The sequence below is a fragment of the Schistocerca gregaria genome, chromosome X, assembly GCF_023897955.1.
Source record: "Schistocerca gregaria isolate iqSchGreg1 chromosome X, iqSchGreg1.2, whole genome shotgun sequence".
In the NCBI taxonomy this organism is placed as follows: domain Eukaryota; kingdom Metazoa; phylum Arthropoda; class Insecta; order Orthoptera; family Acrididae; genus Schistocerca; species Schistocerca gregaria.
The window spans coordinates 385,634,804-385,650,232 of NC_064931.1; the positions used below are offsets into that span (position 1 = coordinate 385,634,804).

The window sequence follows — 15,429 nt, forward strand, 5'->3', positions numbered from 1 at the left end:
TCCACCAAGAACTTCCTAAGAAATAATTTATCCAGTGTGACAATCCCTATTTGATCAGACATTTTAGATGTCATGTAGCTCGTTTATCATTGATCAGGAAATGCAACTAAAGACAAGTGATAAATGATAGAATGCCAATGGCATGGAGCCAGCTAAGTGTATCACTTTTAGTTTATCGTGAAGTGCCTGTGACAAAGTGGTCACTTCTGATGCATTATTAGGACATACTGTTCTCTCAGTACGATCAACTTTGGCCTTTAGATAGAGACACTTTTCAGTTTCTTTGATAGCTTCGAGAGTTTTAACTTGAAGACTACTTTCGTGAAATATGGGAGCATATGGCTTTGAATGTAATTGCGTGATGACTGTGTCACCCACATGCTGTTCCCTCATACATTCAGTTACATAAAGAAAACATAGTATCTCGATGAATTTGTCTTTGGTTTTCCTTACAATGAGCACTCATTCTGTTGGAAAATGGCTCACCGCCATGCAGCACATTTCTGCCTTATTCATGTCCTCATCTCGATAAGAAGTCAAAGTTGCTAAATTTCCAGTATACATCACCATCAACTGTTTAGAATGGAACAGATGGTATGCATGGAATGTATACGGCTTTACTGCAGTCTGTGCTACAGTACCCCAGTATGTGGCTATATATTTGATCTTGAATGTGACGTATGTCTCATCTTCCAAACAAGATACTTAAAAAAAGCCAAGGTACCTCTTTGTTGTGTGTGGCTTACTGTATGATCAAAAACATGTGTCAGTCTCCCCTTCCATTAGTCTGTAAATAATTCTCTAGGTTATGCAGATATGTATTCATATTTATATTCCGATTTTGCCCATGTCTTGGCTGTGACATATCAATGCCCGCTGCTCTCACAGGAGGTTGTACTTTGAGTGACATGTGTTCTTTCAATGTAGCTACTAAGGGCATGCTGAAAAGCATTGGCTCAAAATGTTTTATTCCGTTCTCAGCATTGGTTGAGGTGTTAGATGTCATTCATATTACTTGCTCAACTTTCTTGCTTCAGTGATGGAAGTTGCACCCCTCTGCTACTAGAGGGCTTCGAATTGTAGCATGTAACATGCCAGCGTGTAACGTATCTATGTCAGTGTGTGACAAACAGTGTTCTGTAATTGGGTTTCTAATCACAGAAAATGTGCATCCAATTCAAAACCATAGAAAAATGAAAGTTGTATACAGTGATGACTCCAGACCACAAATGAGAGCTGCAACATATGAAACAATCTAATTTCTTGGGTCCACTGTCATCAGTTATCCTCCATACCATCCCTACTGGCCCCATCCAATTTTCATCTGTTTCCAGACCTTAAAGAACATCTTCAAGGACTTTGATTGTAATAAGGCGGTGCAAGAAGAGGTGAGTAATGGCTCCGTCAACAAAGTCAAACATTCTACAGTGACGGTACCAATGAGCAGGTCTCTTAGTGGGAGAAATGTGTTCATTGTCAGGGTGACTATGTCGAGAAATGAACATATAGAAATGTAGATTAAAGATGTAGAATGCCAATAAAGTTTGTTGTATTTAAAAAGCTTTAAGAGTTTTCTCATAAAAAATTCTGAGGCATTACTTTTGAGGCACGCGCTCTTATACTTCATGTTCAACTGCAGTGAGCTTCATTGCTTCCTGGTCAAGTCTGACCTTAACAGTGGGATGTTTATCTACCCTGTTCTTTTCCTGTCTGCATTTTTCCTGCAAGCTCAAAAATTTGTGAGAATAGGCTCACTCTCCCCTCAGAAACCTGTGCAGCCAATACACCCCTTTCTTTCACAATTTGTCAGTTATTTCTCTCTCTGTGTTTGAATTATAGGAGGCTCTCCTGGGACTCTTCAAACAATTTTGCATTTTAATTTCTCAAGCATTTTCTGGTTATTCTTTTCTGTTTTTTTCACACAAAACTGATAATAAATTTGCAAGGATACCCCTTGGGCAGATTATTAGATATATTTGACATCCCCTCATTTGCATCACCACTCTCCATAAGTGTGATTGAATTTTTGGAATATACAGGGTGAGTCTGGAGGAAAGGTAAATGCTTGGATGGGTAGTAGTATTGATGATTCTGGGGGGAGGGGGGGCGGGGGGACTTCAGATGAACATATGCTCATTTGTTAACAGTATCCAATATATAGCTGTTTGAAAACCACCATTTTTACTGACCATTTCAGTGCGCACTTCTCACTTGTCGTTTATGTCTGTGTGCTCACATAAAGGAATCATACGAATGAGAGCTCAGGTCAACATCTTTCCTTGGGAAATGTACACAGTTAAACAAAATGTTAGATCGCAGTGTATACTAGCACCTGTATTTGACCTTCGTCGTTGTCTTCATCAGTTTCCTCGGAAATGGTTAAGAACAGTACATATGTTTTTTTTTCCCCCTTCCCCCCCCCCCCCCCCCCCCCCCCCAGAATCGCTAATACTATGACCCCTCAAAGCATGTACCTTTGCTCCTGACTCACCCTGTATTCTGTATGCTCTACCTGACTTCAAAATTATGCAATAAACTAACCAAACTACTACTTAATCAGGTAACTAAAAACCAACATGTGAAAACGTCCAGTGCTGATCAATGGAAGAACACACGATAATGACGTCAGCATAAAGCAAACACATCCCACACATTGCATGTATTCAGAACTCCGTGATGAACCTGCATGCACACTATCTGCGTGCCAGCTGTGTTTTACTTGCCACATACATTAATATAAAATAACAATTGCTAAGCTTATTTCAACTAATGAAAAACAAAACATAAAAGTGCAGAAAATGAAGTAGGCAGAAGGGAATACAGACGTCCAAAAAATCATATTGGCAGGAATGGCTAGCAGAGACGGGCAAAGCTGTAGCATGTCTGCATGCATGACTATGTGAAAAAAGACTCGGATGAGCCTAACCATTATGACAACTACCCGCCACAAGTTGGAATGCTGCCTGGTAACGTTGTGGGCACATGACATGGTAAGGAAAGTATACAAGCAGAGAAGAGACAAATACTGAATCACTCTAGTGATAAGGACTGCAAAAGGGGAAAATCACTAATGTAACTGACGTTAAACAAAGGGCAGATTATTTTCCCCTGGCTCCTGGGAATGAGCATCTCAGAAATGGCAGAACAGGTAGGCTGTTCATTTGTTACTGTTGTTAGCGTCTATGGAATGTGGTTGAAGAACAGTGAAACAAAGAGTAGGTGACAAGGTGTTGGACACCCACACCTCATCACAACACTTGGATATCAGAGGCTCGTCCGTTCTGTAAAGCGAGGATAGTTTGCGATCTGTGGCAGATCTGATGACTCAGTACTGTGCTGGCACTGGCACGAGTGTTTCAGAGCAGACCATTCAGCACACATTGTTGAACAACAGGCTTTGCAGCAGAATACCCTTGCGTGTTTCCATATTGATGAATGACATAATCAATTACTACTGACACAGGATTATTGAAATTGAACCAAGAAAACATGTTGCCAGCTCAGATGAATTATGTTTCATGTTACACCAGGTCGATGGTCAAATCCAGATACACAGTCATCCACCATGCCACAGCCGCAGACCAATTTGGGCAGTGTTGTGCTGGGATTTGGGGGGGACATTCACTAGGGATTCCATCTGATCTGTGGTAGTAATCAAAGGCAACATGACATCAGTGGACTATGTGAACATTATTGTGCACCACTTGCATTTCTTCATGCTTGATGTCTTCTCTGGTGGTGATGACATATTCCAGGAGGATAAGTGTCCATAGCACAGGGCAAGAATTATGCTACAGTGCTTTGAGAAGATCATAGTGAGCTCACGTTGATGTCTTGGCCACCAAATTCACCTGATCTTAAACCGATTGAACACATCTCACACACTATTAGGTGTCATAACTGTGTCCAGAAACCACCAATTTACGGGAATAGTGTGATTTATGCGTATACATCTGGTGCCACACACTTCCGGAAACTGTCCAAGCACTTGCTGAATCCATGCCATGGAACTGTGTTACGTTCAAAATGTCGACCATTATGCTGATAAGCAGGTGACTGCAATATTTTGGCTCATTAGTGTAGGTGGCACATATAGAAAAATTAAAGTGACCTTTGGAGAAAAGAATAGTACCAGTATGAATATCGACAGCTCAAATGGCAAGTCAGTACTATGCAAAGAAGAGAAGACTGAAAGGTTGAAGGAATATATGGAAGGGCTTTGTATACAAGGGAAATGAACTTAAAGAACGTGAGATATTATAATGCAAGAATATCTTGACAGAGCACTGTAAGACCTAATTCAAAGCAAGGCACCTAGAGTAGACAATATTCCCATAGAATTATGGACATATTTGAGAGACACAGCCATGAAGAATTGTTCTACCCGACATGCAAGATATATGTAACACAAAATATCCTCAGACTTCAAGAAGTATATAATAATTCCAACTCCAAAGAAGGTAGGTGCTGACATGTGTGAGCAGTACCAAATCATCAGTTTAATAAGTCACAGTTGCAAAAGACTAACATGAATTATTTACAGAAGACTGGAAAAAGCTGACGGGTTCTCACATTGGGAAAGATCAGTTTAGGTTCTAGAGAAATGTAGGAACACACTAGGCAATATTATCTTAGAAAGATAAATTGAAGACATGTAAACCTATGTTTGTAGTATTTGTAGATTTAGCAAAAGAGCTTTACTTCTTTTGTGTCAAAATTCTGAATGTAGTGTGGATAACGTATGGGAATCAAAAGTTGATATACAACTTGTACAGAAACCAGATTGTAGTTATGAGAGTCAAAGGATGTGAAGGAGAATCAGTAGGTGGGAAGGTAGTGAGACGGGGTTGTAGCATATTCCCAAATTTATTCAAACTCTGTATTTCCCGTTCCATCATCTCATTCTGTTTATTTGTGGTAGGTCCTTATGCATTCTCCAAAGTTAATAACCATGTTGTTGAAACTCGTGTCAACCAGATTTTCTATTATTCGAGCTTATTCTTTAATTTTCTTGTCGCATTGATGGCTTTATTGATGCTGTATCTTATTTTCTGCTTTATACCAAATGGAAACAAATTAATTTTAACTTTAAAGACTAAAAAGAATTCTCAAATTTTAATACCGTTTATTCTTCTTTATTTCCAATTTTTCAATTCAAAATTTGTATATGTATTCCCTGACTTGTTATTTTGATTAAGCTTTAGTTCTCTTCTGTTTTACTCAGTGTCATCTCAAGACATAGATTTGGCTGTGCTCTTAGGAGATTTGGCAGCTGAAAGAAAAGTTGATGATGATAGCATTCTTGGTTCACAAAAAATTGATGAAGAGTCCGATGGAGAAGAAGAAGATGATGATGATGTACTTAGTCGATCAATGATGGAGAAAGTTGAATTTGGAACAGATGAAGATACTGGTAAGTATTTTGTTATGTGCTGTCATTTAGTTGACTACTGCCCTGTGTTCTCAAAAGATTTTATGAAGTTAGTTAAAATAACTGCTAGATGTATTATGAGACATTTAGTTTCATTATTTCCATAATTTATTTGTATTTGTGTGTGTGTGTGTGTGTGTGTGTGTGTGTGTGTGTGTGTGTGTGTGTGTGTGTGTGTGTGTGTGTGCGTGAAGCAGCATGCACATTTTCATTCTCTCTTCATCTTATATTTTAATTACATAAAGCTTTTGTTGTATATTTTCAGGAATAAAGGCCAGTAAAAGTAGTATACAGGACTCGAAACCAGAATTAGAAAATGAAGGAATATTGCTGGATTATTCTGCAGTTACAAAGCAAGAGAAAGACAAAATAATTGATGCTAACAACACCGATTTTATTTTTGACAAGTATGTATTTTTTAATCATAGTACATCATTTAGTGTCCTCTGCAGTCAGGAACATTTGTCATAGTAACTGTAGATGTTAGTTACTAGACATTTCCTCTACACAGGCTCCAGTGGACATTAGACATTAGGGTGAAATATGGTGTATATGTAGAAATGAGACTCATTCTGTACAGTAGAGGATTCCTTTTTGGCACAAGCCTGTGAGTCACATGGCACCTGATCCCAAACTTGTGAGCAGCTGCATTGTGTTGTGGAACAAACAACTTGTGCTCAGTGTGCAAATTTAGGGACAAAAGGAAACTTCTCAGGCTAAGTAAACTGAAACTTAAATGCAGGTCTAGTCCAACATTTTATCACTGCCTAAACGCTCTTGAATTGATAATTTGGTTGTGCTTGAACATCACAGAAGCTTATCAATCTCAAGAACTCCTTAATAACGATTTGAATCACTTCACTTTTTTTGGACTGCTAGTGGTAGCCAACACTTAATACCGAAAGCAGTTTTATTACATAAACACAAGCCAAACCACATATGATGTTTTTCTCCTTCTTGGATAGAGAGCACTTCTCTGTTTGTATATACTACAGGATTTTCTTAAGTCTCCATACATTTTGTTGACAAAAGTTACTAAAATTTTAAATAATTTGTAAACATTAAATTAAAAATACTGGCAGAAGATTGAAAATGAGCTTCTTTTGACATATTTGTTCCTGGTGCATTGTTTCATTGAGCTGGCACTACTTAGTGAAGTCCTCTATTTTCATGTCGTTCTTCAAAAGGAGTGCTTGTTACACATCTTCTCCTCTATGTCTTAGTTGGTGTGAAACTTTACTGGCTTCTGTCATATTCGGATTTACCATGTGGTAAAACACAATATACATGTTGTATCATAATTAACAGCAAACACTGGAATGTGAAAATACAGAGTAGTAGAAGTATAAACATTGTAGTAAACATGAGGTTGCAAATGAGCCATTTACAAGATAACTGTGAATGTATGGTTGCAAGTCGCTGCTGACTTCTGTTTGAAGTATTGCCATACTCAATACAAATGTATTTTAAATGTAAACTTTTCAATTAAGTTCTCATCTAATTGGGCTCAAATTTCATTGATGGCCTACGAAACAAGAAATGAAATTCTGTTGCAGCACATTGCATGTTACAGTTTACACTCACACATGTTAGAGTAGGTGTTCTGTGTGTCATCCATGCATTTGGATAAATACTGCACTCTTCTTTGCAGTGAATTACAAATTCTTTCACCCGCTCACAGATCATCTCATAAAGCTTGAGAAGACTGTGTGATTCAGAGGTTTGGCATATAATGCATCTATATATTCCAAAATGAATATGTCAAACAGTGCATGTATTTTGACCTCCAATGTCAACTGACCTCAGTCCTCTGGAATTTTCCATGTGGAGTCATCTCAGAAGTGAAGTCCTGTTGATACAGCAAAAGAATCATGTATAAACAAGGTAAATGGAGAGTGGGAAAGAAAATTGCTGTCAAACTTGGAATAAATTGTTTTTCACCAATCGGGAGAAGGGCCTGCAGTGTAGTGAACTGTAAACAAAGTGTTATATGCAAATTCGGAAATACTATGTACCCATCTACGTGCACAGAAATCAGTACAAGAGAAGACGTAGGGGAAAAATATTGGTCAAAATATGTGGTGCAGATAAAGAAACAAGCAAACTAGTTCATAGAATAGAAAACAGATGACAGTTTGAACAAGATAGATGACAACAAAGACTGACAAGGTTACATGTTATTATGTCATTAGGATTATTTTTCTTTTTTAAAGACACTCATAGCTAAAAATAAAGAAACATAACTCTGGGAAGCCTAGCTAACAACATTTTTTGAACGCTATATTGCTCTATTTCTACAAACCACCACATTTATAGTGTATCTAGTATTGCACAGTACATAAAGAACTATGTTTTCATAAAAAATGTACAGTTGCATCAGCTGACAATAAAACTAAATAAAACCAAGGACCTCAACAAAAAATAACAATGTCCTGCAGGGATGCATCAGTTAGGTGTGTGGGTAGACTAAATACTATCTACGTAGACGATCAAACTTGTGCAGTAGACTGCATCCCAGTCTGCATGTTAAGAAAATGTTGAGTGTGGTATCATTATTTTCAAAGTGCAGCACCTGTAAATTTGAATGGATGTTAGTAATTGAATTGCCTGTTTCATGAAGATGTGTGCTTAGAGCCGTCCTGGAGCCTGAGTTGTTTCTATGCTCTCTAAAACAGACCTCAAAGCTTCCCATCTGAACCATATATCTGGAATCATCTGTGATTCAATACACACTTGGTGACTAAAAGCTTTTCCCGCTTTGTCTCCTTCGTGTGCCTAAACTTTAGGCCATTATTCTTTGGTACAAAGACCAACCTTATTAGAACTATTACCATTATAAGGTATCCATATATATTTACTGTCACTATAAGGTGTGTTACGTGTTGGGACTAGCGTAATTGGAGTACTAGATGATGCAGAGGTGCCCACATTATTACGCCCTATATTCATTTCCTGCAACACATTTCTGTTAATGCTGTTGATAAAGTCTGCATCATATCCATTAGAATATGCTATAAAGTCGATTATCCTAAATTTGTAGTCGTGAGCTTCATGTGACAAAGAGACACTGTGTAATCTATGAAGCAGTGCCCTAAAGGCTGCCTTCTTGTACTACAAAGGGTGGTTAGAGGAGCTGTGGATTACTAGCTTCGAAGTAGTTGTCTTTATTTAAATATCATAGCTGATAGTATTACCATTAATCCTGATGGACAAATGCAAAAAGGGAAGAAAACTGTCAATACTCTCTTCCATGGTGAGTTGGATATTATCATGTATTTTATTCAACTCCTCCCAGAAAATCAATGCAATCCTGAAAGGAACCCATGTGTAATAAAATATCATCCACATACCTAGCCCAAAAGACTATTGTACTGGAATGACTATTGAAGTTAACCATCATGTTCTGTTGGCTAGGTGGTATGAAAGTGGTGAGCCCATTTCCCCCCAAATTTAATGTAGTTAAAACTTAAAACCAGCTGCAGCAGCTGAAGTACATCGTCAGTCTCATCAGGTGATCTTCTACTGTGTTCCTTAAGATTCTCACTAACTTTGTGCTTTACCTGGTCTGTCAGGATACTTGTATACATAATTCTTATGTCGAAGGAAACAAATGAAGTTCCTTCAGGGCTGCTAAGTCAGATACTTTACTAATAAGTTCATTCCTATTCGCTATGCTGTGCTTTAGTGGATATTTAAAAATTTTTATCCAAATATTTGGCTAATAACAGGATCACTCGTTTCATTAATAATTGGGCAGAGAAGCATATTTTCTTCATGAGTCTTAAGAACTTCCAGAAATCTAGGGGCAGATGAGCTCATCTGAATTATGGTGTTCTTTTTATAGGGACCTGGGAAAACTTTTGTGTTCTTTAGTGTTCTTCAATATGTGTCAAATGTTTAGATGTTAAGTTGAACCTTGACCTGTCTGTGTAGTTATTTACATACTGTTTTCTGATCTAACTGGTGCTGGCTTTGATTTATCCACATGTACAACAAGAGCACCTAGTATCCTTGAGCTTTTTACTAATCTATTTTATGGTACTATCTTCTAAACACCTTGTCGATTAGGGGCGGCCAACATTTCATCTCATGGGCCATGTCTGGGCCTGAGTGCCAAAGCACTCACGGCACATTTTAGGTGACAGATGACAGTATATTTCCAGTTATTGCATAGAGACAAAATATATTCTCTGCCAGAATTAAACTGAAGAACTTTTTCTTGGTACCTCTACTAGTTTCCTCCTAAAGTGAAAGGCTACTGGGATTACCCAATTTCCAATGTCGATTCATAAATAGAGACAGATTGGTTGACTCTAAACTCTGTACTTTTATTGAGGTACGGGCTTTTGTTGAAGTTTTGAGAACATACCTTCACCGAGGAGTCAAGCAGTATATTGCTCCCTCCTACGTATATCTCGCAAAGAGACCAAGAGGATAAAATCAGAGAGATTAGAGCCCACATAGAGGCATACCGACAATCCTTCTTTCCACGAACAATACGGGACTGGAATAGAACGGAGAACCGATAGAGGTACTCAAAGTACCCTCTGCCACACACCGTCAGGTGGCTTGCGGAGTATGGATGTAGATGTAGATGTAGATGTAGATATTGATATTACATTTCCCAACCAACATGATCTGTGTAATGATAACACATTAAGGAAATTGAACTAAAATCCTACTTACATTAAGTAATGGACGACTTTACATGCAGAAGAAATTTGTGCAGAGTTGGTTTCCTTTTTGTGGGATAGAGCCAAATTGGGGGGGGGGGGGGGGGGGAGGGGTTAGCCCAATAAAAACTGTGGTATCACTTTAAAAAGTGTCAATCTACTGTCTATGCATCATAGTAAATTTCCTTTTATGGTGCATCTGTAAGTACTACATCATAAATAATAAAAACAACATAAAAATGCTGCCAGTGGCAACAGGTAAAAGCACACTTGCTACTTAAGCGAAGAAGATTGGCAATCCAAGTACTGTATTACTGGTTAGGTTGCTTTTGACTTAGATAAAAATTTTGTTACCACATAATTATTAGTTTGTTGCTTCTGAAATGAGAACTTGATGAATATTACATTTCTCGAAACACAGCAACTAGGGAGCCACCAGGGGAGCTAATGCACATAAGTAGACATTAACATTGTTACCTTATTTGCAATGAAACACTTCCATGTATGAACAAACTGTGCAAAAAAATAAAGCCAGTAGAGTTTATATTTTTAAATTAACTAAAAAATTGTGCTCTATAGAGCTGTTTCAAATGGAGACTACAGTTTTCTCAGTTCTCCCTGACAGATGATATCCAGATCCCCTTATATTCATCATGTTCCACATGGGAGGGCTAATTGTAGCTGCAGTTTTCTGGATATAAAAACAAATGTTCCTTTAGGGAGGTCCTCGTATGTATTTATACACATAAATGTGCAAATTTTTAGGAAAAACCAGTTATGCCATCATTCAGTTTCTCCTGTCACCTTGAGTGTATTCTTAATGTTTTTGTCGCTGTGTGCCTCTTCAATGATTGAAAATTTCCATTTTAGTGACAGTTTTACTAAAAATTTGCAAGGCAGATTTTATTGTTGAACCTGTCCAGAATCTGGATAGAAAAGAACTTTACCATTTAAAATGTGTGAAATATACATCAAAATGATTATACCATTTATAGGTGTAATACAGTTGTGCAGATTTCAAGCTATCAGTTTCAGCCCCTGTTTTGTTTGTTATATTCGTAAGCAGACTTTCTCATACAAGGCTACTTTTAATTGTTTCAGCTCTGATAATGGAGTGGACAGACTAAAAATTACTGAGTGTGTGGAGACAAAAATGGATGTTGACTCTATTAGTAGAGATGTCATCCCAGAATTCACAAAAACAAGTGAAACCTCTAATAATGTTGTTTGCACTGCCAAGGATAATGACAAGAGTCTGGTAGAGAAGAATGGACTTGAAACCCAAATGAAGCTACGCCCTCGAGCTGCTAGATCATCTCAAAAGTTGCAGAAAATGAATGAAACATCTTGTAGTCATATTGACAGAATAAGAAAAAATCAGAAAGAAAGTGAGAAAAAGAATAGCTCTCAAACACATTGTAAACATTGTAATTTGGGTGGATCTTGCAGTGGAAGAAGCAGGAAGAAAAATAGCAAGTTGCCATGTCAAGGAAGTCTTAAAATTAAGCCATGTTATGTTAAATTAGAACCATTGCAGAATGTTATACAAGCTTTGGGAAGCACAAAAACACTGGAAGCACAACTTTCAGGAAATGTAAAAACAAGTGATTTAAATGCTGTTACTTCAGAGAAATTAAGTAAATCCAAGAAGAGAAAGTGCAGTAGGAAAAAGTGGAAAGTCCCTTCCCTTGATGGAAATAATGACTCTGACGATTCTTATGGTTCAGTTGAAAGTGATGTTAGTATGCAAGAATACACAGCCACTTGGAATGAGAAAGATGTAAAGCAGATGCAGAAGAAGAAGAAAAGACGACGAAAGATAAAAGCCTTGAAAGCATTTCCTACAACAGAGACCATTGAACTGCAACAGAAGTCTTTATCTGTCGCTGATAAAATGTTTGAATCTCAAATTAAAACTAAAAATTATATGTCTTGTACATCATCTGTTGTTACATCAAAGGAAACATGCGTAACAGCTAATGTCAAGTCATCTGCCGTGGTTACTGAAGAACGTGATGATGCTCCTCAGCTCCCAAAGAAAACCAAGGGAAAACAATGTGAAGATCAGTCTAGTCCTGGTAAATCTCAGAAGAAGGGCTCATATAAAGCTTTAAATATACTTTTGCAGAAATCTCCAAAGAAGGAATTTCATTCCATAAATCTTCAAAGAACATCTCAAGAAGTGGAGACAGCTGTAGATCACTGTGAAAGTAAAAATAATATTTCATACATAAACAAAAACAAAATGGCAATTGATGCACCTGAAGACTCATCAAATGCTGCTGGAAATCTTTTACGGTTGAACTGTGACTCCAAACAGAAAGAAAAACTCAAAGATGCCACTACAGCTGGTGAGTGAAAGATTTCATCTATTCACATTGCATAAATTATCAAAAGAATATAGTCCTTAGTGACAGCTGAAAGTGATTATTGTGCATGTTCTCTAAACTGAGATGCTTTGTTGTCATTCTAAGACAAAAATTATTTCATTTTATAATAACTCTTGATGTCAGTCCATGGCTTATTATTATTATTATTATTATTATTATTATTATTATTATTATTTCTTTCCTCTCTGACGTTATGTCTGGTTAAAAATGGAAAGTGACACGGACCTTCATCAGGCGTGACTTCCTTTGAACTGTACAGTATATGTTACATTGCATTTAGGAACTTTCGGGTAATTGAACATGTATAATAATGATAATAATAATAATAATAATAATAATAATTATTATTATTATTATTATTATTATTATTATTATTATTGGTTTGGCCTATGGGGGAAATAACACATCTTTTCTCTTTACTTTCCTTCCAGTAGCGTTTTCATTCTTTCTCTAAGCTGTTCTTTTCTTTCTTCTGTCCATATTGCTCCTGTCTTTTCCTTTATTTTCCCATGGAAGCTGTTGAAACTTTTTACTCTTGCTCCAAACTTTTCTCTTTTTCTTATTTCTTCCAACTTTATTTCCATTTCCCTCGGGTCTGCTTTAACTTCTTGGATCTACATCATTGATGTTTTTGGTTTTCTATCAGAAAAGTTAAAAATATATTAAAAACACAGATTCCAAGACTTACCAAGCGGGAAAGCGCCGGCAGACAGGCACATGAACAAAACACACACACACACAGAATTACGAGCTTTCGCAACTGGCAGTTGCTTCGTCAGGAAAGAGGGAAGGAGAGGGAAAAAAGAAAGGATGTGGGTTTTAAGGGAGAGGGTAAGGAGTCATTCCAATCCCGGGAGCGGGAAGACTTCCCTTAGGGGAAAAAAAGGACAGGTGTACACTCGCGCACACACACACACACATATCCATCCGCACATACACAGACACAAGCAGACATATTTAAAGGCAAAGAGTAAGGGCAGAGATGTCAGTCGAGGCGGAAGTACAGAGGCAAAGAAGTTGTTGAAAGACAGGTGAGGTATGAGCGGCGGCAACTTGAAATTAGCGGAGGTTGAGGCCTGGCGGATATCGAGAAGAGAGGATATACTGAAGGGCGAGTTCCCATCTCCGGAGTTCGGATAGGTTGGTGTTGGTGGGAAGTATCCAGATAACTCGGACGGTGTAACACTGTGCCAAGATGTGCTGGCCGTGCATCAAGGCATGTTTAGCCACAGGGTGATCCTCATTACCAACAAACACTGTCTGCCTGTGTCCATTCATGCGAATGGACAGTTTGTTGCTGGTCATTCCCACATAGAAAGCATCACAGTGCAGGCAGGTCAGTTGGTAAATCACGTGGGTGCTTTCACATGTGGCTCTCCCTTTGATCGTGTACACCTTCCGTGTTACAGGACTGGAGTAGGTGGTGGTGGGAGGGTGCATAGGACAGGTTTTACACCGGGGGCGGTTGCAAGGGTAGGAGCCAGAGGGTAGGGGAGGTGGTTTGGGGATTTCATAGGGATGAACCAAGAGGTTACGAAGGTTAGGTGGACGGCGGAAAGACACTCTTGGTGGAGTGGGGAGGATTTCATGAAGGATGGATCTCATTTCGGGGCAGGATTTTAGGAAGTCGTATCCCTGCTGGAGAACCACATTCAGGGTCTGATCCAGTCCCGGGAAGTATTCTGTTACAAGTGGGGCACTTTTGGGGTTCTTCTGTGAGAGGTTCTGGGTTTGAGGGGATGAGGAAGTGGCTCTGGTTATCTGCTTCTGTACCAGGTTGGGAGGGTAGTTGCGGGATGCGAAAGCTGTTTTCAGGTTGTTGGTGTAATGGTCGAGGGATTCAGGACTGGAGCAGATTCGTTTGCCACGAAGGCCTAGGCTGTAGGGAAGGGACCGTTTGATATGGAATGGGTGGCAGCTGTCATAATGGAGGTACTGTTGCTTGTTGGTGGGTTTGATGTGGACGGATGTGTGCAGCTGGCCATTGGACAGATGGAGGTCAACGTCTAGGAAAGTGGCATGGGATTTGGAGTAGGACCAGGTGAAACTGATGGAACCAAAGGAGTTGAGGTTGGAGAGGAAATTCTGGAGTTGTTCTTCACTGTGAGTCCAGATCATGAAGATGTCATCAATAAATCTGTACCAAACTTTGGGTTGGCAGGCTTGGGTAACCAAGAAGGCTTCCTCTAAGCGACCCATAAATAGGTTGGCATACGAGGGGGCCATCCTGGTACCCATGGCTGTTCCCTTTAATTGTTGGTATGTCTGGCCTTCAAAAGTGAAGAAGTTGTGGGTCAGGATGAAGCTGGCTAAGGTGACGAGGAAAGAGGTTTTAGGTAGGGTGGCAGGTGATCGGCGTGAAAGGAAGTGTTCCATTGCAGCGAGGCCCTGGACGTGCGGGATATTTGTGTATAGGGAAGTGGCATCAATGGTTACAAGGATGGTTTCCGGGGGTAACAGACTGGGTACGGATCCCAGGCGTTCGAGAAAGTGGTTGGTGTCTTTGATGAAGGATGGGAGACTGCATGTAATGGGTTGAAGGTGTTGATCTATGTAGGCAGAGATACGTTCTGTGGGGACTTGGTAACCAGCTACAATGGGGCGGCCAGGATGTTTGGGTTTGTGAATTTTAGGAAGTAGGTAGAAGGTAGGAGTGCGAGGTGTCGGTGGGGTGAGGAGTTTGATGGAGTCAGGTGAAAGGTTTTGTAGGGGGCCTAAGGTTCTGAGGATTCCTTGAAGCTCAGCCTGGACATCAGGAATGGGATTACCTCGGCAAACTTTGTATGTAGAGTTGTCTGAAAGCTGACGCAGTCCCTCAGTCACATACTCCCGACGATCAAGTACCACGGTCGTGGAACCCTTGTCAGCCGGAAGAATGATGATGGATCGGTCAGCTTTCAGATCACAGATAGCCTGGGATTCGGCTGTGGTGATG

General features: G+C 39.1%; 1 protein-coding gene across 2 annotated transcripts in view; it reads left to right on the forward strand.

The window, feature by feature from the left end:
* Positions 1-15,429, forward strand: part of LOC126298532 (DNA polymerase zeta catalytic subunit) — a 214,151-nt gene that overhangs the window by 67,879 nt on the left and 130,843 nt on the right. For both annotated transcript variants that reach the window (XM_049989893.1, XM_049989894.1), the window contains exons 9-11: positions 5,225-5,413; positions 5,697-5,838; positions 11,206-12,455. In XM_049989893.1, coding sequence (XP_049845850.1) covers positions 5,225-5,413; positions 5,697-5,838; positions 11,206-12,455 — 1,581 coding nt within the window. The remainder of the gene's footprint in view (positions 1-5,224; positions 5,414-5,696; positions 5,839-11,205; positions 12,456-15,429) is intronic.